General features: G+C 43.0%; 1 protein-coding gene across 2 annotated transcripts in view; it reads right to left on the bottom strand.

Moving 5' to 3' along the window:
* EBF1 (EBF transcription factor 1) overlaps positions 1 to 23,804 on the bottom strand; it is a 261,576-nt gene that overhangs the window by 227,917 nt on the left and 9,855 nt on the right. For both annotated transcript variants that reach the window (XM_054287810.1, XM_054287811.1), the window contains exons 5-6: positions 22,408 to 22,481; positions 15,685 to 15,753 (exon numbers count right to left, since the gene is read on the bottom strand). In XM_054287810.1, coding sequence (XP_054143785.1) covers positions 15,685 to 15,753; positions 22,408 to 22,481 — 143 coding nt within the window. The remainder of the gene's footprint in view (positions 1 to 15,684; positions 15,754 to 22,407; positions 22,482 to 23,804) is intronic.

Here is a 23,804-nt window from a genome sequence, read left to right as displayed (position 1 = left end):
ACCTCTCAAAGCCAGGGAAGACCCCTCCAGACAGGGAGAGCTGCTGTGTGACAGTTTTTGACATTGGAGCCATACCCCATCTACCTTTGTCCCTTCCTTCCTCCAGAAACAGGAGCATCAGATTTAAAAAAAAAATCAAAGGGAAAACATTAATAAATAATAATCAAGATCATCTGCAGTTTTAATGATAAGCTATTTAATGAATTATAAAGTACCTATAACTCAAAGTATGAGACTGTACATTGTCAAAACTGGCATTAAAGTGTATGGAGATAATTAGGCAATAATGACCTCCACAGAGGGCTTTTCCTGGGAATTAATGACCAGTCGGGAGGAGCTGATGGCTCAAGGCACAAGCAAGGGCCATTAACCCCAGCTGGTCATTAATACTCAGGAAATGCCCAGCTCTGAGGCCCTTATTGTGAGTATATGACAAAATAAAGGGGGAGCTATTATGAATATCTGAAAAGTGATGCTTGCAGGTACTCGGGTCCATCCCTCAGCCCTGCAACTGGGAATGCTCAGGAGGGCACAAACATTGGATCAGGTCTGGGGGCTCTGCCAGCACAAACTGTGCCTGTGAGGCATCTTTGCCACCAGAAAGAGTAAAAAAAATCCACAAAACCAGAGGTTTTGTTTCAAGTCAATTTTTTAATATTAAATCCTTGTGCTACTAGCAGTTGCAGAGCCCAGGTCTGAGGCTCATCTAAGTGGCATGTCATGTAACATAAGACACACTTTTGGGATCATCACAGCCAAACTCAGCCCCTGGAGCAGCCCTGGGCACTATTGGGAGCAGGACCCCTGAGGCAGAACAGCCTTGTTTAATCCCAAACCCACAGGCACCTCTTCCAAACTCGCCATGAATTCAGGGGGATTTGGAGGAGGAGGAGGAGGAGGAGTGTCACCTTCTGCCGGGGCAAAACAAAAGCTGAAGCACAGCTGATGCCCTGTGCAGGACGTGCATCCGTCCTGCCACACACGGCACTGTGTGTGGCAGGACGGATGCACAAACACCAAACCTCTCCTGTGCCCAGGAGGGCGTGGAAGAAGGAAAGGGAAGGGAATTTGGGGACACAGTCCCCAGGGAGTGATGTCCCGACTCCCCCTCCCCACTGTAAACACAGAGGGATCAGCTCTGGCTGTTTCTGTGGGTAATGAAGCCCAGCTGCCCGCTGCTCCAGCCCTGCTGATCGCGCTGTCCCCTCCCCGAGAGCCGCCGGGGGATGGGGGTTTGTACCTCCGCAAGCTCGGAATCAACATCTCCATCTTCCCCGGCTGGAGAGGGAGGCGCAGGGCTGTCCATCCCCGGCACAGCGCCCACCCCACAGCAATTACCCAGCCTTGTTCTAAATAAACCCGCGGGGACAGAAGGGACTGGATTTCCCACTAAAGCCCCTCTGGTCATTTCTTTACCCCAGTGCCATATTCCTGCTCTGAATGTGCCCGGGGGTGACAACCCCGGAGCATTTTGCCCTGTAGGATCACAGCAGATGCAAATTTTCACCTTCACAAACAAATCCATGATGGTTGTAAATATTTCCAAATGATTCTCTGCAGCGATCAGCACTAATCACGCTGTTTGTGAGAGCACAGCAGCGATGCTTGTTGGCAAAATAAAGGATCTCTAAGTTTCTTACAATCGGGAAGGGAACCCGGAGCAGCTCAGCCACAGCGTTTCTCCTCAACTGTTTACAATCGATCAGAAAGGAAAAAAAAATAAAAAATTAAGTATCCCACTGGCAATGTGGAGTTCCCAACAATTGTACATTAAAACCCTCTATTGCTCAGCATAGGAAAATCACTACATCAGGAAAATTAGTGCTTGTTAGTACATGTAATATTCAGAATCACGAGGAGAATAAAAGCAGCAATGCAGAAACTGTTATCAGCAGAGGGAAAATTATTCAAGTATGCATTTGAGTAATTCTGCATTTTAATTTAACCCTTTGAAACATTAATCAAACCATGGCTAATTATAGGAATTAAGGAATTAAACGATGGAATCTTCTAAAAGATATTATTTAAAAGGCAGTTTATACAATTACTTGTATAGATGTTTGCTTTAAAGAGGGAAACATTTCTACTGTAATGAAAAGGGTCTTAGAAAATTAAATTAACAAGAGGGGACCAGGCTGATATGAAACTAAATTAGCATCAAATGCAAATTACAGGGTACTTAATGGTAGAAACAGGTGCAGAGCAGGTCCCTAAATGAGATAAATGAATAAAACATCCCTCTGCACAAATGTGGAAGCTGACACAAAGTCAATGATATGAATAATTCAGCAGCCTCAACACTGCTGTTGAGGTCAGCTTTCCTTGACCTTTGAAACAGGAAGTAAAATTCTGTCCAAATTTGAGTGACTGGAAATGCAGCAGTTATTTATTGGGGGGGGGGGGGGGGGGGGGGGGAGAATAAAATTAAATTAAAAAGAAAACAAACAGAAAATCCAGATTAAAAAAAAAAGAAAACCAACAAAACCAAAGCTACCAAAAATACAAATCCGTGTGTGAAAATCTATATAACGTATATGACAGATTTTAGGTCACGGTATGATCTAAACATGTTCAAAACTAAATGGTTTCATCTTTCAAAAGATAATTTATTTGTACTAAAGGGGATATTAATAGAGTCAAAGTCATTGCATCCCAGGCATTAAAAAAATCAAATAATTTATAAATAGTTGCTCACAGCTCAGCCATCAGTCATGTTCTTTGCAATAAACTTTTTATAAGGAACAGAAATATTTCTTTTCTTTACTTTTTTACCTAAGATAACAATTTAGTCACTATTGCATTTCAAACATTGAGAAGTCCCAATTTAAACTATAAACCAACCTAACAACAGTGTAGAGAAACACAATGTGCAGGAGTGTGAGCGAACCTTGAAAGCAGAAAATATACATGTAAATGTAAGTTATACTGATATCTTAAAATGTAAATAAACCCTAGAAACAAATCCTTGTATCCCAAAGAATGAATATTTCTTTCTCAAAGAGACAGAAATATGAAGCAGCTGCCTTAAAGCCAGTGGAATATCTCCAAATTTACATCCTTATAACTAAATGAAGATTTCTGTGCCTTTCCCTATGACAAAATACTCAGCTAAAAGCATAGCTCTTGTAATTTCTGACTACATGTATGGTCCTAATTTTATATTGAATTTGGCACCAAAACAGATTAATAAGGTATGATAAATATCTAATTTCTCCAAACTGGAAGAAAGGAAGAACATCACCCCTGCAGCTTGTCTTCTAGGGCAAAAGATGTTAAGATAACATAAGTTATCTCTGCTCTTCCCTTTGCTGCATTAATCTCTCTTTACCTGCTTAGCTGTCACCTGCAGAACTTGTGCCTGACACAGTTATTTGGATTGATTTCTATGAATTAATTTTATTTTCTCTGTTTTAGGCAGGGGAAGCCAGGAATTGGATTGCAAGGATGCACCTCTGCCTCCAGAAACTTTGGTGAGGAGTTCAGGCAGCCCCGGCAGCAGCCACCCTAGAGATGCGTATTAATGAGACAAACAAAATAAAAACCCAGCCCTGCTGTGTCCTAATCCCTTGTGGCCCGGGCAGCAGGGGCAGTTTGGGGGCTGAGCTCGGGCTCTGCTCAGCACTGGGGTTTCTGTGCTCCCTCCAAACTCCAGCTCTGAGAACCCAGCTGGTTCTCATTTCCAAACAAGCAGCTTCTCTATCCCCAAGTGCTAAAGAAAATAATCCCAGCAATCCATGACTACACGCTTTCACAGGGACAGCAGTGAGAATTTGATTGTAGAGATAATTAAAGTCATTCCTGAAATTTGCAAGGAAAAGAAGCCAGGGGGGAGAGGAGGGGGCCAACAGGGACAAGGATGCTCATGTTTAGCTCGTGTTTAAATTGAATGAAGTTTGGAGAAGTGGGGACACACACATTACTTTTAGAGAATTTGTTTTCCTGAAAATTCTCTCTTCTTCACCCTCACAGTTACAATTTGCAAAGAAAATGTAATAGACTGTGGCAGGGAGGAAGATTAGGATGAGGTTTGGAGCCTGGCTGTTCTTAATTTGGCAAGAGGGAAATGCTTTCACATTCTGGTAAACTTGAATAAAATTACATACAGCCACTTCGATTAGAAGGGTTTAAAGGGAAATGATACCATAAAAGCAATAAACCCAACTGCTATCTGCTTCAAACACTGAAAACATCTTTTTAAAATTAATGTTTCCTGCAGCCCTGCCATGAGTTAGGTCTGAAATAATTTTAATATTAACAACACACAGGAGCAGGTCAATCTAGAGCCAATCACACAACTGCATTAGTCTTCCACATCTTTCCAAATGTCCTCTGCATCTTTCCAAAACAGTGGAGTAATTTACACCACTCCAGCTGGTGTAAATCAGCAGGGTGTCCCTGGCATCAGGAGAGATGGGAAGCACTGGCCTCACTGAAAAATAATCACAATGATGATGATTAAAAGAAAAAAAAAAGAACCTCACCAAAACCCAAACAACAAAAATACAAAAATAAAAGCTTGCTCCCAGCAAAGCTAAATTGTGCAACCCCCGTGTCACACATCTGCTCTGACCCTCGTCATCCTGAAATGGGTGTGAAATCCAGAGATGGAGAGAAAGAGTTTAAAGCACTTGTAATCTCTCCTTCTGCACTATCTGCCTTGAGCAGGAAGGAGGGATCTGCTCAATGAGAGCTATTCAGGGCCTCTCAATTAACCTGATTAGTTCAGCACGCTGCTCTCATGAATGACACCTTATCTTGGAAATGAAGGGAAAAAAACTTCCTTCCCTCTGGAGATACAGGCGGCCCCCAAAGCCAGCGCAGCAGTGCCCACGGGCCAGGTCCCCATCACCCCGGCAGCTGCTTTGGGTGGCAGGGCCAGGCAGCCCAGGTGGCCCAGGCAGGCAGGGGTGCCCTCTTTGGGGCCCATCCAGGCACATGATGGGATTTGGTGGCAGGGGGACCCTCCCAGGGTGGCTGCAGGTACCGCGACCCCAGGACACTGCGGAGTGTCGGAGTCTGGAGCTCGTTTCACAGGTGACACATTAATGAGCAATAACTGGGTTACCATGGCAAAAAGCATTCCCAAAATTCTCTTTTGTTTCCCTTAGAATAGTCTCCCTATTTTTTTTTCCCCCTCCAAATCATGCCACTCTGCAATAACACAAATATTAACTAATGTTATTCTTTCATTATTCTTTCAAGCGGGAATGTCAACAAGGCTGATTGTTACACACAAACTCCAAGGATTAATCAGGGAAAATAGGTATCTCAATTACAATTATAAAGCTGAAAACTCAAATTTATGAATGGCCAGCCAACTTTGAAGACATTTATTAGGGAAATTCCGATGACTTCAAAAGTATTAATGTACTAATGAAACATTAGGGCATGATGTATTAATGCTCTTGTAATTTCTGACAAATTGAGTTACCATTGTCACAGCAGGGCAATCCTTCAGGAAAAAAAAAAGGAAAGTTCCTCTCTCCTGCCACGTGGTACACGACAGATGACAATTTACGTGCACATAATGGGGTTCAGCGAGAAGTTTTCCTCCTACACCACAGTACAGTTTATTCCATTTTTCAGAATGCCAGAGCTATTATGGAGCTCACTGTGCTTAAAAAAAAAAAAAGCCTTGGGATTATCTTCCTAAACAGCTCCATAGGGAAGAGACTTTCCCATTGTGCATCCCTCACTCAGCAGCCTCAGAGTACAGCAGGACCCAGTAACACCAGGCCATGGTACCACAGAAAGACCCAGAGATAAAAAGCTTTACAGAGCTGCTTTTAACACATAAACCCCAGCATGACAAACAAATTCTTCTCCAGACCACAGAAAACTCCAGGACACTAATTTATAACGCAGCTGAATTTCCTCATTTTTCTTTAAAAAAAAGGGATAAATCCTGATCCAAGCTGCAGGTTCTTTCCTTCTCCTGCCTGTAAAACCTCCAGAAAGATATTCCAGGGTGTAGACTCCCCTCTGCAGCCAAATCCCAGCTTGTGCAGGATTGTGCCAGAGATGTGGAGGCACCTGGAGCAGCTGGGAGGAGAAGCGACCATCAGATCTTAATAGCTCTGAGTGTGGCTAATTTTATTCTTCTTTCAGAGCAAAGAACTTTATAATGAATACAGAATACATTTTTCCTCTCCTTGTGTCATCTTTCTACAAAATTTGAACTAGGTAAAGTGGTTTTTAACATCCACTTATCAAAGTGACTTAACATCTGGGAAGTCAGCCAATGGTTATGTAGTGATGCAGATGCCAAAAATTCTGACTGAAGGATTATATTGAGGGAGTTTACAGAGGAGACCTGACTCAACTGGGTGGAAGTTGATGGTTATCCTGGTCAGGAGAGCCTGAGAGTCTCCCTGCAAAACCATGGATAAAAATTAAGCAAAAGTATTGTGTTTTAAATAGCTTATTTTTAACCCATTGTAGACACGGGCTGTATCCTGCACCAGTAACATTTTTCCAAAGGCAGATTTTGGAATCAAAAGATGAATAGTTTGTCAAAGTCCAACAGAAGGTAGAACAGAAAATTATTTTCTCCCTCTAACAGTTGTTGAGGCAAAACTAAGAAGAAGATAATTTTTTGATTGCTAGACACTCACATTGGAATATTAAGTCTTTCTAACATTTAGTTATATAAAATTAATCAGTTCCAGGGTCACAATCATGTCACACAAGGGTGTCTTCTTCTTTTTTTTAATTAGTCTTTGAAAAACATGACCTAAACATTCATCTAATTGAATTATGTGTTTAGCTGAATGTTTGTAACTCTGCTTGGAAAGTCAAGGTGAGAGGAGCACTAGAAAAACCCAAGAATCAAGCAAGCCAATATAACCCTGGCATTGTAGCATCACTTTTTTTTTTTTTTTTTGGTAGCACCATTTTTCATCTCTTTTTAGCCCAGCATGGCAGTGGAAGAATTAAAGAAAACAATAAAAGAACAACTGAGTGTACAGGGTAGGATTTACTGGCATTTACTTTTAATTCTATGGTCCTTTGCTCTGTGGCTTATCAGCCCTATGTCAGCCCTTTTTCCTCCTTTATATTTCATGAGGGGACCCACATGCTGGTACTGAGAGACAGAGCCCAAGTGTCTATAAGCTTTTTGTCAGGTAAAAAGAGAAGAAAAAGGAAAGGAACAAGAGGAAAAGCAAAGCTAAGAGGCATCTATTAGATGTCACTAGGCTTTTGTATTCATGTCAATGATTCAGGATTAGAGTATTTGAAATAATCTTATTGAGAGAACTCAAAAGCCCCACAGAGGGAAAGCCTGCTCGGTAGCATATGGCAGAGCAGCAGACAATATCTTATTAAGGATGTGTTAGCTAACACCATTACTTTCTATATTACATTACTGAACTCTGGTGCCTCAGCCCGTTAGCGAGATGCCGTAGTTGCGGAATGCCACATTGGACGTGTTCTTACAAACCCTCCAAGATTTGGCTGGGCCTCCTGGCACGGTGGGGGTGGGGAAGGGGGGTGGCAGTGGGATGCTGCTCCCTCAGCCCTCCCCATAGCCCTGGAAAGGGGGAATGATGTCCCCAAAGGAAGGGGACAGCACGCAGTGCCCTCCCACCCTCCCCGCTCCAGGTCACCTCCCCTCTGGGAAAAACACGGGGTACAGAGGGCAGCTGCTGCTCCAGCCCCAACAAAAAATCCCAAACTATTGCCAGACTCTGCTTCTTGTCAGATGAAGGGAATTTAATTTTGTTATAGTGAATGCAGTTAGTCTAAAAATCTTTCTTTGCTCTTGGACAAAAGCTTGTAATTGGAGAAATAGCTCTTTTTAAAGTTATCTTCATCAGCCTACACCTTTAGAGGCAGCAAGAAACCAAAGACAAAACAGCACTGTTCATAGCATTTCAATGATTGCTCTGAAAGGCTCTATATCTGGGTCACCTTACTGCAGTCCAGTATATAACTTCAGTGATTTGATATAAAGCCTTTTAATAACTAATTTCATATCATTCACATATTAACAGCAACAGAAAATTCATATTCACATTTCCTATTTCCAAATGACGTTTTTAAAAAGTGGATAGAAAATTATTCATTCCACTTTAAAAAGTAAAAACCTCTAAAATACTGTCCTTAGCAAAAATGTAAACACTCAGTTGATACAGTAATATATTCTGATCACAAACTACCTATGCAAAGTTGCTAATGTGACACACTGGGAACTTTGTATGGGTTCTCTGTACTTTTCCAGAACTGTTACAGAAAAAATATCACGATGTTACAAGGAAAGAGGAAAATTCATACCAACATTTCCCACTACTACTACAGAGACTTGCTGCCTTCTGAGGACAGTGTTAAAAACATTTCTAGAAATTTAGTCACGATTTGCACAGTAGACTATAAGTGTTTCTTACTCTCTTTTAACTTTATTACTTAGATGTTGTATTAAAATTAAATACTTCCAGCAGGCAGAAGTGCCTGTGAATTGAACATAGTTATTTAAATAAGTGTGGCCAATTACTTATAAGAATACATTTTGGTGGCTGGAACATGAAAACATTTATGAAAACTCACATGAAGAAAACTACTCACACACCTCAGCTCCTGCAGAATAAAGCTTGGGTTGTGTTTTTATCCAGTAAACACTGAGATAGAGCTGAGATACATTTTTCATGTTCAGAGGAATTTTAACTAATCTGCATTAAAACTGAGGATGATCTTTGCAAATACATTTCCCCATTGCTCTTATTCATGTATGCATTCCCACTGCGACAGCAAATATGGAAATAAATCAGGTGTTAAGATGGAAGAGGAAATTTATCCACTCCAGAAACTATGTGTGTATATATATGCATATGAGAAAAAGACAGGGGGTTTTTTTCCACCCTTAAAAAATCCCCACTCTTGAGAGAGAAGAGCTGGCACTGAGCTGCATGGAGCCAGGGAGCCCACTGTGCCCAGCACATCCTCCCTGCTGCAGGACATGCTTTGAAGAAGGAGTTCATATTAAGAAATCGATAGGTATGAAGAGCACATTTGAAGTTTTGTGACAAGAAACAAAGGGATGGATCTCCCTGCCAGGCTCTGGGCTCCTACTGGGGCCAGAGCACTCAGAGTTTTCCTGGTGCTGCAGGAGGTCACTGCACCAACATTTTTAAAGCACCTCCAACCTCAAATACCCAAATCCTGACACCAGAATGGAGCAGCAGAATAATCCATGAGGTCTCAGTTAGATCCCTTTGCACAAGAAAATCCACAGGGTCTTCAGGATGGACTTTGCGGACTAAAACAAACCGATTCAGTCTCCTAAACTTGTTAACCCTCGCTGAGAAGGAGATTTTCAGGAAGAGCCCGAGGGACTTACTGACATGGACACTGGCCTTGGGGCAGCAGGGCCAGCACATCCCATGTGTGCACTCAAGTCACAGCTGGCCAAGCCCATGGCTGTGGGTGAGATCTAACAGTCAAATGCCAAAATCAGCAACCTCATCTTCAGCTCTCCTCATCCCCAGGACACTCAACACAAGTTTTTGTCTCCCTAGAAAAATCTCAATTTTTACTCTGCATTAGGACAACCATTTTTTCTTCAGGAATGGGATCATCTCCCTGCTTAGAAATTACAGAGCATTCAGCACAATGAGCCTGCTTTGCAATAGAAGCCTCTGCTACATCACCAATGATATGAAATAGTAATAATCAAACATAAGATCTCAGTTAACTAAAGCCCCAAACACTAGCTGTGGATTCAAAAGGCATCACTGAGAGAAGCAAGTAACTATTAGAGTAGTGTGAAATGTTTGCAGTGAAACCCAAAACCACATAAGGCTTGCCTGGTTTGGGATTTAATAACAAACTGAAAACTCAGAACAGGTTTGCCAAGAAACTCACAAACCTTCTGAGTGAAGCTCAGACCAAATTAAGGTTTTGCATAATACTTCTGAGATCACACAAAAATTCTTCTACTTGGAGGCAGAGAGAAGAATAATCAAACAAACAATAAGCAGAAGCTGGTTTGACCCTGACCAAGTTCATTCAGCCCCAAGAGCAAAATAAAGGAATTTATAAGCAGCAGAGATATGTGCCAACCCCAACAAGCTGAAACCAAGAGATTTTTGAAAGAATCCTCGCAAAGTTACCCCCAGCTCTAGTGATTTCATCACCAGAAACAAGGCTGACACCACACGCATGAGGAGCACTCAGAGAGGCAAGCATGCAAGCCTGAATCTCAGTGTGAGAAGCATCTACTGATTAGTCTCCCATTTATCTCACAAGAGCTCAAAATGCCTTTGGTTGCCTAAGTCATGTGGGAAATGTTCTGGGTAATGCTTCTCAGCTGCATCAATCACAAGCAAATCCTGGAGGATGTGTGTTTGGGTCCCTCCCCTCTCAGAAATGTGTGGGCTCCCGGAGCTCACATACAGCACTTGAGGCCAACTTCTGTCTCTGAACACCCTGCTCAGAGGCCCAGGGGGTTTAGGCAGCCCAGCCTGAAAAGACAACCTGGGAGACATCTCTGTGCAGTGCTGGGGGTAGCTCTGTCACCCAGCTTCTGCTCCTCTGACTCCTCCCTGATGGATCAATAACTCCCATCTAGCTCTGGAAGGGGCACAGCAGCTGGGAGGTGTGGGCTGCTTTCCAGCACAGAATTCCAGATAACAGCCAAATATTCACAGCCAGGGACATTCTGCACTTAGGATGTCTATCAGAGTGCTCCATGCCTGCCCTCCTGCTCCTTCTGTGGGAAAACCCACCCAAGGAGCCAGCAGTGATGCGACCCCCAGGCTCCCACAGCCCATCCCTGGTGCGAGTAAGGGGGGGCAGACACAGCTTCCCCTGACCCCACACAGCCAGGTTTGGTACTGACATGGTATGGGGGACAAGGGTAGCACCAGGACAGGGCAGGAACACGCACTCCTGCCAAGGAGCCACTGCCAGAGCACCTGGCATCTCCTGCCACTTTGCTGTGCCACCAGTGCTGCGATGAGCCCACGTCCCTGCAGGCTGGTGGGGATCAGCTGCAGCACTGACCCCATCCCCTACAGCAAAGCATTCCTCAGCAAAACCCACCTCATCCCCTCTCCTGCATCTCCTTCCCCCTCTCTCCAGACATTGAAAGCTACTGCAAAATGCATTATTTACCCATCTACTTAAGCAGTGTGTTTGTGGGGAGGATGCAGGGAGTGTGATACAGTCCTCCCAGTCACTTTTCCACCTGCCTGGCATTTAGGATGAAAAGATGATCAGGCTTGTAAAATACAATCCACTACCTGATGACTTGTAAAGCAGTAAAACAGAGGTAATGAGTTTTTCATGTCCTTGCACAGTGAAATTCTACCCCCAAACATAAAACTTTTCAGGTTACAGGCAGAAAGATTTCAAACCCATCTGTAGGTGAGTTGGCTGGGTGTGCTGAGACAAGTTACAGAGAGCCCAGATGAGCATCCTGCACATGTTGGAAGCACAGAGGCCTTTCAGACACTGGTAGGGGCTCATGCATTAAAATGTACTTTGGTGTCATCTGATACCAAGGTATAGGAAATATTACGGCCTCCAATCCATGAGTCCCCACTCCTGCCTCATGGACAAGAGCTGTGATGGCACAGGAAAGGCACAAAACTCCTCAGTGCTCCCAAAGTGCATCCAAAATGCCACATGGAGACCTTCAGTGTATCACCAGAGCAGGGCCAGGAGAAGCCCTGGCCATCCCCTGCCACCAAAGGTCACACAGTCCCTCCCTGGGAGCTCCAACACAAAGCCCCTTGACTTCTACCTCACCTAAACATCACCAACCCAAAATATAGATCGTGTCCAGATTCTCACTACAGGTCCTGTCTCAATTGGTAAATATTAGCAAAGCCAACCCCAGGTCACTGTCACCAGCCTGCTCAAGCACTCTGGGGAGAAGCAAAATTTGGGATGAGCCAGGAGCTGCCTGTTTCAGCCCTTTTTCCATGCAATGTCTCAAGCAGGACATATATGATATATATGGTATATATATTTTTTCTGCCACTATATTTGGGGTTGCAGTGGCAATTCCTATTTTATCAGTCAGTAGGACTCCTATTGACTGGATGCAGCCATAAAAGGTAAAGAAGCCCCAGCAGGCACTGGTAACACCATTAAATATTGGTCCTGACAATGGTAAATTTGGTTTAAAAGTTTAGAACAGAGTGCCAAGAGAGGAGCCTTTTTCCTGAACCAAAGAATAACATAAAGCCCCACTTTCTCCCCTATGTGACTTTTGTCATTATCATCTTTTCTGATTCTTACAAAGCAAACCTAATTAGGAAGCTCTCTCATTAGTCTTCCAGAAAAATTAGCACAGCTTATGCTAATTACTCCTGTAAAATTTAATAAACTCGTTGAAATGGGAATAGTCTAATGAGGTTTTATTTATTGAACTAAGATAACTGTAAGGAAAAAGGTTAGGATACCAGGATATCCAGAGTGGTAATAAAACTACAATTTATTCAATTTCTTCACAGGAATTTTATTGCGAACCTTTTAAATTCAAATATGAGTTACAATTTGAAAGTTAAATCAATCTAGAATTTAATTTAATAACAGGAAGTGCTCTGTGTTTTCTTTAAGTGTGATTACAATACAGCCCTGCCACTGCACTCGTAGGAGGAATTGTGCATTTGTATTGTGACAATAATACCCCTTTTAAAATGAGTTCCTGTTCATCAGATCTTCATCTCAACACACGTAACTGGATTAGCAATAAAATATACAGGCTATGCTAAGAAGATGATACAGACACACACAGGTTTCCAAGAAACTTCCTTGGGATGACTGCTCTGTAATCATAATAAACTAATTTTATTCTCCAGAGAAAATTTAAATCATTGTTTTATATGAGTATAAATTTCTTTAGGTCCCTTTCACGGCTGTATCTGCTGATACTATAATAGAGCAAAGTATAAAACAATTTTATAAAGAATAAAGTCATATCCTTTTTCCAAACATGGCTACAGACTTTCTTTCTCAAACCCCACATTTTCATTAAAGAGAAATACACAATTTGATTTCACACATATCCAGGGTTTGAAGGAGAATACAGCACATGTAACTTTGAAGTTGCCAAAGAGCCTTTTCTCCAAGTTCACCAAACCACCACAAAGCCAGAGCACTCTCTATCCTGAGTCCCTCCAGCCTCATCAAAGAGAATTAATCAATCCCAAATAGTATTCCAACTTGTCAGAAGAGGATAACATTTCCATCTAAGTACATATGTCAAAAATCCCATGGATAGATTCTATGTTAAACTCTATGTTAGGTCAGAGTCTGTGGATTCACAAGATTTGATGCAAGAGTTAGATTAAATCCATAGGCAAAGACTTGATCAGAGCATGTGGGAGTGCTTTAGCCCAAATGGCAAATGAGTTCTCTAAGCTCACTGCAAATAAAAATAACTAAATATGGCTTTGCATACCAATTGACATAATAGTTAAAAACTGTGTGCATGGAGAAGTGACAATGGAGCACAACCAAACACATGGCCTGACTTGTGCAGGCGTTTTAATCACAGAACAATTTTAAAGGACTCGTTTTCAGGTAAAAAGGCTCTGTAGAAATCACTTCATCCTTTCCAAACCAAAGGGGACAAGAAAAATGAATAGGATAAATGTCACAAGAAACATCACTAAAGCTACTAACTGTATAAAGCACATACTTGCTTGGCCTAAATTGTTTGAACTAGCCCCAGCCAAGAAAAGGTTTTAAGTACCCTACTGGGACAGATGCGAAGCGGCAACAATAGAAGCCACACTAATGCAATCCAGGTAACACAATCCTGTTTCAAAAACACAGGGAGGGCTAATTACAGTACTGCTGAGTCAAATTTCTTATGCCATTGCAACCCACAGGAACAGGTCAAAATCAAGTGTTATTCAAACCACAGTCATATCAACCTCCTGTATCAAAGTCACAATTTAAAACCAAGCAAAGAACTTAAAAGCTTAACCCATTCACAAGCCAAGTGTGATTCAGTGCGGGTGGCGAGGCAGGGTTTGTGTTATCAGCTTTGAATTGTGTTTACCTTGCATTTTAAGAAGAAACTTCAAAATTGATAACTATTGCATCAACTCATGTAAAGACTGAGGTATAGATCACTGCTAGGAAGCTAAAGCTGGGTTTTTTCCTGTATTTATTTTCCTCATTTTGCAGGAAGCATGCAACAGACAGCATCTCTGGCTTTCAAAATTTAAAATTATCTGCAACTGGCAGTTTTGCATACTAGATAGTTAAACAAAATATTTCTGTAAACCTGCCATTAGCATCTTAACATCTCACTTTCCAGTACAATGAAAAATTCATGTGAATTTTGTAGCTTTCATGTTGCTCAAAATGCCACTCTAACACCATGTTTATAGTGTTCAGCTCTGCAGCATGCTTATAAAACACAGCTCTGTACAGGTTTCACTGGGGGGCTTTCCCCCACACACACTTCCTCTGGTGCTACCTGATGCTCAGAGAAGATGAAAATATGCCTAGTAAAATAGATAGGGATATCTTCAGAGATTTAAACATTCTCAGGATGACTTATTACAGCTAATCAAAACATCTGCTATAAGCATCCAGTAAAAGCACTTTCCTACCCAACCCATCTGAGAACTGGGAGCTGGGATGAGCACAAAGCTCTGGACTGCTCTCCAGTGGGGCCCTCAACACATCAAACCCACCTGACCTTCTTTCATAAAATGGATGCTCTGGCATGAAAGATTCTAAGAACTTCATGCAGCAAACATAATTCAGACAGCAATGCAAGGAGAGGCAAATGCTCTGTGCCCTCCTCCCTGTGTGTTTGGGGTCCCTCTATTCACAGCTCAGTGCAGGGTGTTGCTCTCCCCAGCCCTGACAGACCCTTTTGGTGCTTGGTGGCCATTTAAATCCTCTGGAGTAATGCTGCACAATACCCTGGCTATCCCACACGGCTTTGGACAACACATTTGGACAATAAAAATGTAAAAATGGCTCTTTGGCTACCATTTTGCATAATTGGCGAGCAACAGAAACTACACATGGCCCAGAACAACAGGAATAGATGCATTGTACTACAATGATTTACTCAGTGATGTCAGATTAGCAGTATGGATCTGTTTAAAAACACAATAATTAAGACAGGCAAAAATGAATTAATCAACTGACAATACAGTCAAAATAGTATTCCAACCAAAGAAAATAAGAGGAGGGAAAAAACCTTACATTTCAGATCTATTTTCTTAACTGTTTTTATGCATAAATAAAAGCCTTAAAATGTAGATGGATTGCATCCAACAGAACTACAGTAGCTAAGTGATAATGATTCAAACATTTTTCAAATAAAAGTTAAATATTTATAAGCACCCAACCACATTTCATAAATCACAAACTATTATTATTTTATTCCTGAAGCTTCCCTGGCATAGCATGTGAATTGAGTCACAGAAAGTCAGAAAGAAAAATCTCCTCTTTATGCACATGAATCAGTTACAAGAGCTGGAGCTCTCCACAGCGCAGGGCGCTCCAGTATCCCTACATTTTCCCACATATGGCCCTTCCAAGGCAATCACAACTGCAAAGCAGAACTAATTCTGTATCAAAAAAACCCCAAAATTTCATCCGCATATCCTCCTAATTCTTCCCTATTAGCAACGCGGGGCAGGTGTTTCATTATAATGAGGAGAGGGAGGAAGAGGAAAAAAAATGGAAGGAAACAATAGCAGTCCTTACCTGTCAATTATCACTGGATCTGATGGAGTCTCATTTCTGTTGCCACAGCTTTTCTTGTCACAACAGCGGCTACAGAGCAAAAGCGAAAGGATTTAGTGCGACCATTACACTGTAAAATCATCATTACGAACATGTTGGGTTCAAATTGCCGGCTCGAGTTACCCTGCCGGCCCTGCCTGCAAATCAGTCAAATGCACTGGGTCACATATGGGTTAATTACGGTGTTTAACTTCTTGCACAGCTGGTTAGCAACGGAAAATATAAAAAGAGAGGGGTTTTGCCCCTTTCACAAATAATAATTCAAGGATTGCCCAAAACAGGGAGAGCTGCCTGTTTGTAGCCTCTTTTCCGCGGGGTTTAACAGTTGTCCCGCAGACGCTGGCACACAAAATAAGGCAGATTTTTCCCTGCTGAGCCTGGTTTTTACATTTGCTTAACGCTTGTGTTACACATCCACAAGATATTCCCGCTTCCACACAATTCCCAGCTACTGGCAAGCCTCCCCCCCAAACTCCAAAAGCACAATTATTCTCCCTCTAAGAAGCACTGGTGTTAATGGGGGAGCTGAAATGCAAGCAGCAGCAGCAGCTTTTTATGCTCGAGCGCGCCTGTTTCCCCAAGTTTTCTGAGCATGTTAATGATCACTAATGCCACGGAGAGCTCTGCTCCGGCGGCTGCTGCCCTGCGTCAGGTCAGATACAAAGCAGGCATGTGAAATATAAGCTCCATCTCCCAAAGCTCTGCTCCATGGCTGACCTCGAGGCTGGGATTCTTTTTGAGCTGAGGTGGCTCATTGTTTCCTAAGAGAAGTTAAGTTGGTGGGTTTTGATGATTCCTTGTCAAGGGTTGTTTTTGGTAAGGAGGTGTAAATAAATATATTGCTGGTGAGTTTGTAGGTGAGGTACGTGTTCCTGCTCCAGGTGGGAATCCCTCCTGGTGCCTCTGGAGCTGTGGCAGGGAGCTGCCCTGTTCTTCCCACCAGCCCATGTAAACCCACGAGACCAAATCACAGCCACAAAGGTCAGCAAAGACTTTAGATTTCACCCACCCACTCACCCCAGGGAGGAAACCCCTATCTCACAAGGAAAGATCCTGTTTGCTGATGTACCTTAACAGAAACCCCCCCTCTGAAGTCAAGGCTTCAAGAAATAAAAAAAAAAAATTTAAAAATCAAGAAGCTCCTGACTTTTCCAAATCCTTCTTGGTCCCCAGGGAACTACTGGACTGCAGGGACCCAATCCCATGATAGCACTAAGTGTCAGGCAGTGAGGACCATCCCGGCTGCTCTCCCTGGCCAGACCTGGGCACATCTCAGGTTCAATAAACTTTCTGGTCAGCCTCAACCACACACAACCAAATCTTTGGAAACCACTAAGTTTGTTCCCAGTGGCATCCGGGGGACCTGCACCTCGCCTGTATTTCAGCAGCTGTCAGAAGGGACCACTGCTCATTCTCCCTCTCAGATGAACTATTTTCTTTTCCCCAGAAGGTGGAAGAACATCAGGGCAGGAAGAAGTCCTCAGCAGTGCCATGCTATATAAATAGCCTTGTTGGGAGTATGACAAAGGTTCTCTTGTGTTGCTGAACAATAGAGTGAATAATATACAGTTACCCACCAAGATTAGCAATAAAGCAACTAACCACACTAAAGATAACAAAAAAGGGGCCTTTTACAAAAACAGCCTGTTTAAACATGGCTTTTAAAAAAATAATAATTTTGTTTTCAAAGAGAGGAAAATACATAATTCTTTTCACCGCAAAAAGCTTCAAGGCAACTATTCAGGGCTGAAACTTTTCACAGTTAACACATGTGTGGTATCTTCATTTTGGTGGAAGTTACATTGTTTGGGATTGCCAAAAAAAACTGCTTAATTTTACAGCACAATACCACAATTGATCCACCAGAAAATGCCAGAGCCTTGGCACCCTGAAAGTATTAAAATTTAGGAAGGAATAAAATATACTGTAGGTAAATAGTCATGGGAACGTTCAGGGGCTTTTTTGCCTATAAAAGGACTTGTCATTGGAGTGCAGCTAGAATGTGTGGGGTGAGAAAATTTACCCACAAACAAGGCAATAAAAACTGCTAATCATTTTTAAATGATTAAAATGTAATTAGAACCAGAGTTGGCACAAGTTAAGACAATGCAGTTCTTGTGACTGAAGTGAATCAGGGCTAGTCCTGACATTCTCCCAGCAGACTGGAGGGACAGAAATTGCCACACTTACTCAGGCAAGCAAAGGTTCCCAGGCTCCCAGCACGAGATGGGCAAATACCAGCATCCGTACCATGGGGCTCAGAGGTTGGCACCTTCCTGGGCATTAACCCAGAGGGAGAAGCAGCCACGGGGGCCTGGGGACAGGGACACCTCGGTCTCACCTCCTGCCACAAGTGTCAGGCACTGCCCAACAGGGACAACCCAGCTTTGAGAGTAGGGGAAATTCTTCGCTGCTCCTCAGGTGGCCCCTTAATTGGGGTACCCTCCCAAAAGTGCACCCCAATAGTCCTAGGGGATAGCAGGAGACCTCACTACATGACCACAGTCTGAGGGTGATGTGGAGGGTCTGCATGGCTGGCACATCCCACCATCAGGTGGCTCTGGCATGAAAGGAGGCCCTGAATGTTCCTCCATGATCTAGAGAATTATATTTTAGAATTTCATTTGCCTTTTGTGTTTTTTCCCCTCCCTGCAACAGCAGAATTGGAGGTCTCTTCACTCTAGTTTTTCTATGCAGAGAATTAAAACATCATGCAGATCTTGAGTTTCAGACCTGGTTAAAAGTGCTTTTAATTCAATTTCCCTCAAAAGCTTTGGCTTTTAGTGCCTACTTAGCACTTGGAAATAAGTTCCTAAATATTCAGCACCCTTTCTCCTTTCCCTGAAAGAATTTTAAAATTCCCAGGAGCTTCTCCAAACCACTCAGAAACCCTCCAGCTCCCAGCAAGGCTCTGTGCAAGAGCAGGGAGTGCCAGCTCCTTGCTGCCATGAGGACAAGGACTCGTCTTTGCTGTTCTTCCATAACACCTCTCCCCAGGTGGGGCCAGGAATCACAGCTCAGACACAATGCCACGTTGGCCCACAGGAAAAGCCTACAAAAATTGATTTATTGGTGGGGTTTGCTTGTTTTTAAACCAGTAATCCTTGGTAGTAATGCAGCCTCCCAGCATTTCCAGCTCCTGCAGTTTTTGCCATCCTCATGGCTCGTTCCTGAACCCCTCACCATCCCTACCCTACTCCTCCCCAGGCCACCACCACCCCCAGCTTTTATTGCTGCCTTTCTCCTCACCCCAGCCCTCTGGTGACCTGCTGCTCTGCTGTCTCCTTACTCCCCATCATCCTCCTCCTCTTCCCTTCCTCATGTCCGAGGATGTCTGCCCAGGCCCTCAGTTCGAGGCCTGCTCACCCCAGAGCCTCCTTGCCGTGCGGGGCCTGGCGCGGCCGCCGGAGCGTCCCTGCTTTGTGCATCCCAGGGACAATGAACAATGAGGAATTTGGGGCCCATGGCACCTGGCCAGCCCCAAGGAGACGTTGGCTGCCGGGCCAGGTGGGAGATGCACAAGGTCCCAAGATGCCATCAGGATCCATGGCATCCCTGCCCCAAACAGGCTCCTCGCCCTGCAGCGTGGAGGTGTGGGACCCCCCTGCCAAAACAGCTGTAGGATCTTTTTTTACACAGACAAAACCCATATTTTACTCCAACCTCATTCTCAGAAATCACTGAACCATTTTAACTGAAACTTTCCAAAGAAAGTCAGCCTGAGGCTGACACTCTGCAAAGGATATTTCAGCCAGAACAGTTTAAGTTTGGCAAAGCTCTAAGCCACTGAAGGTTTCATAATGGAAATTGTTGAGGCAATATTAACTATAGATGTCCCTCCCCATGCTGCCTACAATACTAATAAATTCCACTGAGGTTGTGAATTCTCCCCAGCTATTAACATTTTCACCAACAGTGTAGATTTTTATATCTGACAAAACACAATGAAATCCTTTGAAATAAACAGCTACCTGAAGCAAACCTCAGCTTCACTCTCCTACCACAGCCAGGACTCTCTTACACATTTGAATTCTTTGTCTCCTCCGTGCCGTAGCTGTAGTACACTATAAATACCCAGCTTTGTCACATAAATGCAAAGTTTTATTGTGCAGTTAGCCTTGATAGAAAGCACTGCTGAAAGTTGTTTAGAAATTAAATATCTAAAACAAGCTATTTTAAAATACAGAGCCCTCACTATTTCATGTCTGAAATGAAGAAATTTCATCTTAGGGAGAGCAAGCTGTCTTTCACACCATATGGCTAATGGTAGTGCATAGCAATTAGCTGGGCTGATTAATGGGGAACAGACTCTAATTTTATGCTTATAATTGAGGCTGCATTTGCACCCCTGGTGCAAATTCAGCACATCCCAACTTCCACTTACAACAGGCAAGAAATCAAGAGAAACAGAATGGTGTGGAGAGAGAATTTTTTCCCATTCTAGACCCCTAAAGAGCATCAGATTTGCAATTTAAAAGCGTGTTAGCAGCACAATAGATGACAGATTTGTGCAATAGGGTCAAGCGGCCTGGTAAACAAACAGCACCCTCTTACACACATATGGGCAGCAAAGGAAATGGGAAATATCTAATATGAGCTGTAAGAAATTTGAATATGTCTCCCCCACCCCGTCAGGAACACAACATTTGCCTACTACAGTCAGTTTGAGTTTTTTCTACCCCTCCACCTTATGGCCATGAAACACAAAGCAAGGGCTAGCAGTAAATAAATAGGAGAAGAATAAAGCTCCTGAGCCAGTGAATTTTAAAAACAAAGAAAGTGCAAAGTGCTTTAATAAAGGGAATGACTGCACATCTTTCCATGTTCCCAGAACAGAAATAATTTTGTCTCAGTCAAAGTATATTGAATGGCTATAAATCTGTGATGAGGGCATTTGGTCTTCTGGTTAAAACTCAGCCCACTATATAAAGTTTTAATTTACTTCTTACACTTTATGTTTCCGAAGTATCTGTGAGGAAATTAATTCTTTAAAGTAGTTGATTCTGGCTCAGTGAGTCATTCCTACCACCAAACCTTGCTGGTTAAGGATCAGGAGGACACATCACCCAGGACTAATGGCAGATTCAGACCCTGACACTGCAGGCACTTGAACTTGTCCTCAATTTTACTCACGTGCCCTGTCCCACTGTTTTACTGGCCTCTTACAGGAGAAAAGTAAAAGGCACTTGAGTCTTATCAGGTCAGGGGCCTCCTTTAATATTTCCATGAATTGTTCCTAGCTAGGTATCCAGTGTGCAAGTCGTGCTAATTGGGCCAATGAATTTTAGGACAATTACAAGTTGTCAACATGACTGGGATTCCATTTGAAAAGGCAGAAGTGGCCTGGAGTCCTCAGCAAAGCAGCAGAGGCTCCCAATGGCAGCAGAGGCTCAGGCACCTCTTGGAGCTGCAAACCAACTTTTTTGGTTTCTTGAAAGAAGCAGCCTAGAAAAGCAAGACATGAAAACTAAAATCCCCCAAAATCCTGTTGCAAGGAAGAATTTGAGGCAGGGGCTGTGCAGGGTTTCACCCAAGCTGGCAGGGCAAGGAGAGCAACTCATCTGCCTTCATCATGGGGTGGTACCCCCCAGCAGGGTTTTAGCAGGAGGAGCTGTCAGTGGAGGACAAAACATGCAGATCCCAAGAATTTAAGGAAAAAAAAAAAAAAAATCAACCAACAGAGAAGTTTCCATCTGAGTATTTTGTCAAAGACTCTCCCCTGCCAGGAAACCCTCATCCAAGTTTATTCTTTTAGAAGTGGGTACTAGTTTTTACCCTCAAGTTACTCCTTTTTAGTAAATGTGTTTTGTAAAAGTTACAACGCATGCAATGGCATTTTTACAGTCTTAAAACAACTGATTGTAACAATGAGCTTATGCAAGAACGCCTTGTCTTCCACCAGGGAATTATTTTCTGCCATCGAATAACATGTAACAAATGATTTTTTCAGACATGCAAAAAACACCCACTAACTTTAATGAGACTGAGAGGTCAAGCTCTCTGAGGTGGAGAAGGGGTCTGTGGTAAAAAGGAAGTAGAGGAGGCTTCACCTACTTCAACCAGCCAGAACAGAGAAGGAAGCAGCTGCAGAAGCTTGGGGGGGAAGATATTTGACTGAATTAAAGTCACCAACCCCAGGCAGGGCAAGAGAGCACTGGGCAGACCCAAATCTGCATGGGGAAATTTAAAGAAAATCAAGAAGATGACATCTTTTGCACAGAGAATTTTCAGATGCTCCACTCTGGCCGAGGAGAGACCCCACATGAGCAGCAACCAGGACAAAAGAACCTCCTGACCTCACTCCTTAATGCACACCCAGAAAAAAAAAAATACTATTTTGTCATTTTGCCGAGGAGTTTTTGTTGGGAGTTGGGGACAGAGACGTTTATTGCTACAAGACTATAATAGACTGTTAATTTCGGTGAGGAGACCTTTTGTGGGCTACAGTGTCTAAATGAAAACCAGCAGCATTCTGTTAAGAATAACTCTTTATAAATAATTGAAAACTAGTGTGACAACTGAGACCTTGCTGCTAATTACACACACCGAACTGTGTTATTTTGGGATTGTTTAATGCAAGAAAGATAAATTTAAGTCCAAAAATAGCTGTAGGTTCAACCTAGATTTTTGGGAGACAGATTCATCTTCTCATCACTAATTAACTGGAAGAGGGGTATTTCTTACCTGCACATTATTTCATGCGTGAGCAGAACTCGGCACATTTCTGGGTTCTTGTCTTGGCCTTCATATACTATTGCCTAGAAATAAAACACATTTTTAGTTGTACATAAGGTTGAGTTTGGAGAAAATCAAAACATGTCACGGTAAGCAAAGGCTCAGCGAGTTACACACCACAGCTCAGGCTAAAGAGAGCTGGCATCTCCACCAAACCTGCTCCAAGACCTGCAGTTGTAAAACAACACAAGCTGAGTACAGCTAAATTCCCTCCTCTCTGTTGCACATCTCTCCAGCAGTGTGTAGGATGGGTTTTTTTAGTAGTCAAGACAACCACAATTTTCTTTTCAATTCAGAATAAAATATAAACCTAATAGCATTAAAAAGAAGGGGGGGGGGGGGGGGGGGGGAAGAGAAAGAAAAAAAAAAACAAAAAAAAAACCAGCAAGGCTTGGTATACTTTGGATCCTATTCATTAAAAAAAAAAAAGGCAGAAAAGAGAGCTCATGCATTTTTAATTACAAAAGCTGCACAGCCCAGGCATTTTCCTGGTAGCTCCTGAGAAAGAGCCTGGGCCTGATTCTTCCCTTGAACCTCCTGATCCAGTGCTTTCCAGAGAGCACCTCCGGAGTTCCAGGGGTATAAATAAGTGAGGAGAAGGCCCTACCAGAGCAGAGGAGACCAAAACAAACAGAGGATCAACCAGCTTGAGAAATTTGACTCTGAGACAGCACAACAGGGAGACAGGGAGAATCCTTTAAGCTAAAACTGTGGAAAGGCAGAGTGTTCACATTTCAAGAGGAGTCTACGTTTGCTCCCACCAGCAGCAAGGGATCGGCGTTACCCATGAGCTGGGTTAGTGCTCACAGCCCCTGTGGGACAGGATTTCCAGCTCAGACCCACAGAGTCATGTTTTCCAGCCAGCCCTGCTCCCCGGCACCAGCCCCCCAGCAGCAAACAAGAGTGGAGTTTCCCTTGCAACAGCATCTTTTGCCGGCACTGAGGTTTCTAAATCTTTTAGGGTGGCACTCTGGAGCTGGGATCAGAGCCCCAGGCTCGGAGGGATGACCACCCCTGCAGCTGAGCATCAGCACTGGCCTTGAGCTTGGTGTGACCTTTTCAGCCTCTAAAGCACAGAATTTAAAACAAGAAATTGGGGGGAAAAACTCAGCAGGTAAAATGATATCTGAGATGGGTCTCCCTAGAGCTAACAATAAAATAGAGACTGAAATTTAAAAAGCGTTCTCTATGGATGAAACACATTTTAAAGAATGAGATCTAGTTGAAATGGAAGCATAGAAAATACTAACAGAAAAGTAAGTTACCTTAATATAGAACAAACTGTTTTTCTAGTCCTTACAAATGTAACCCACAAAAGGTAAGAGGTGTGGCACTTCCAGAAGGGG

The sequence above is a fragment of the Melozone crissalis genome, unplaced genomic scaffold (genome assembly GCF_028551555.1).
Source record: "Melozone crissalis strain CALT ecotype California unplaced genomic scaffold, PUWL_Pcris_2 ptg000061l_1, whole genome shotgun sequence".
In the NCBI taxonomy this organism is placed as follows: domain Eukaryota; kingdom Metazoa; phylum Chordata; class Aves; order Passeriformes; family Passerellidae; genus Melozone; species Melozone crissalis.
The sequence above is the reverse complement of the archived record's forward strand: the minus strand, read 5'-3'. Positions and strand labels throughout refer to the sequence as shown.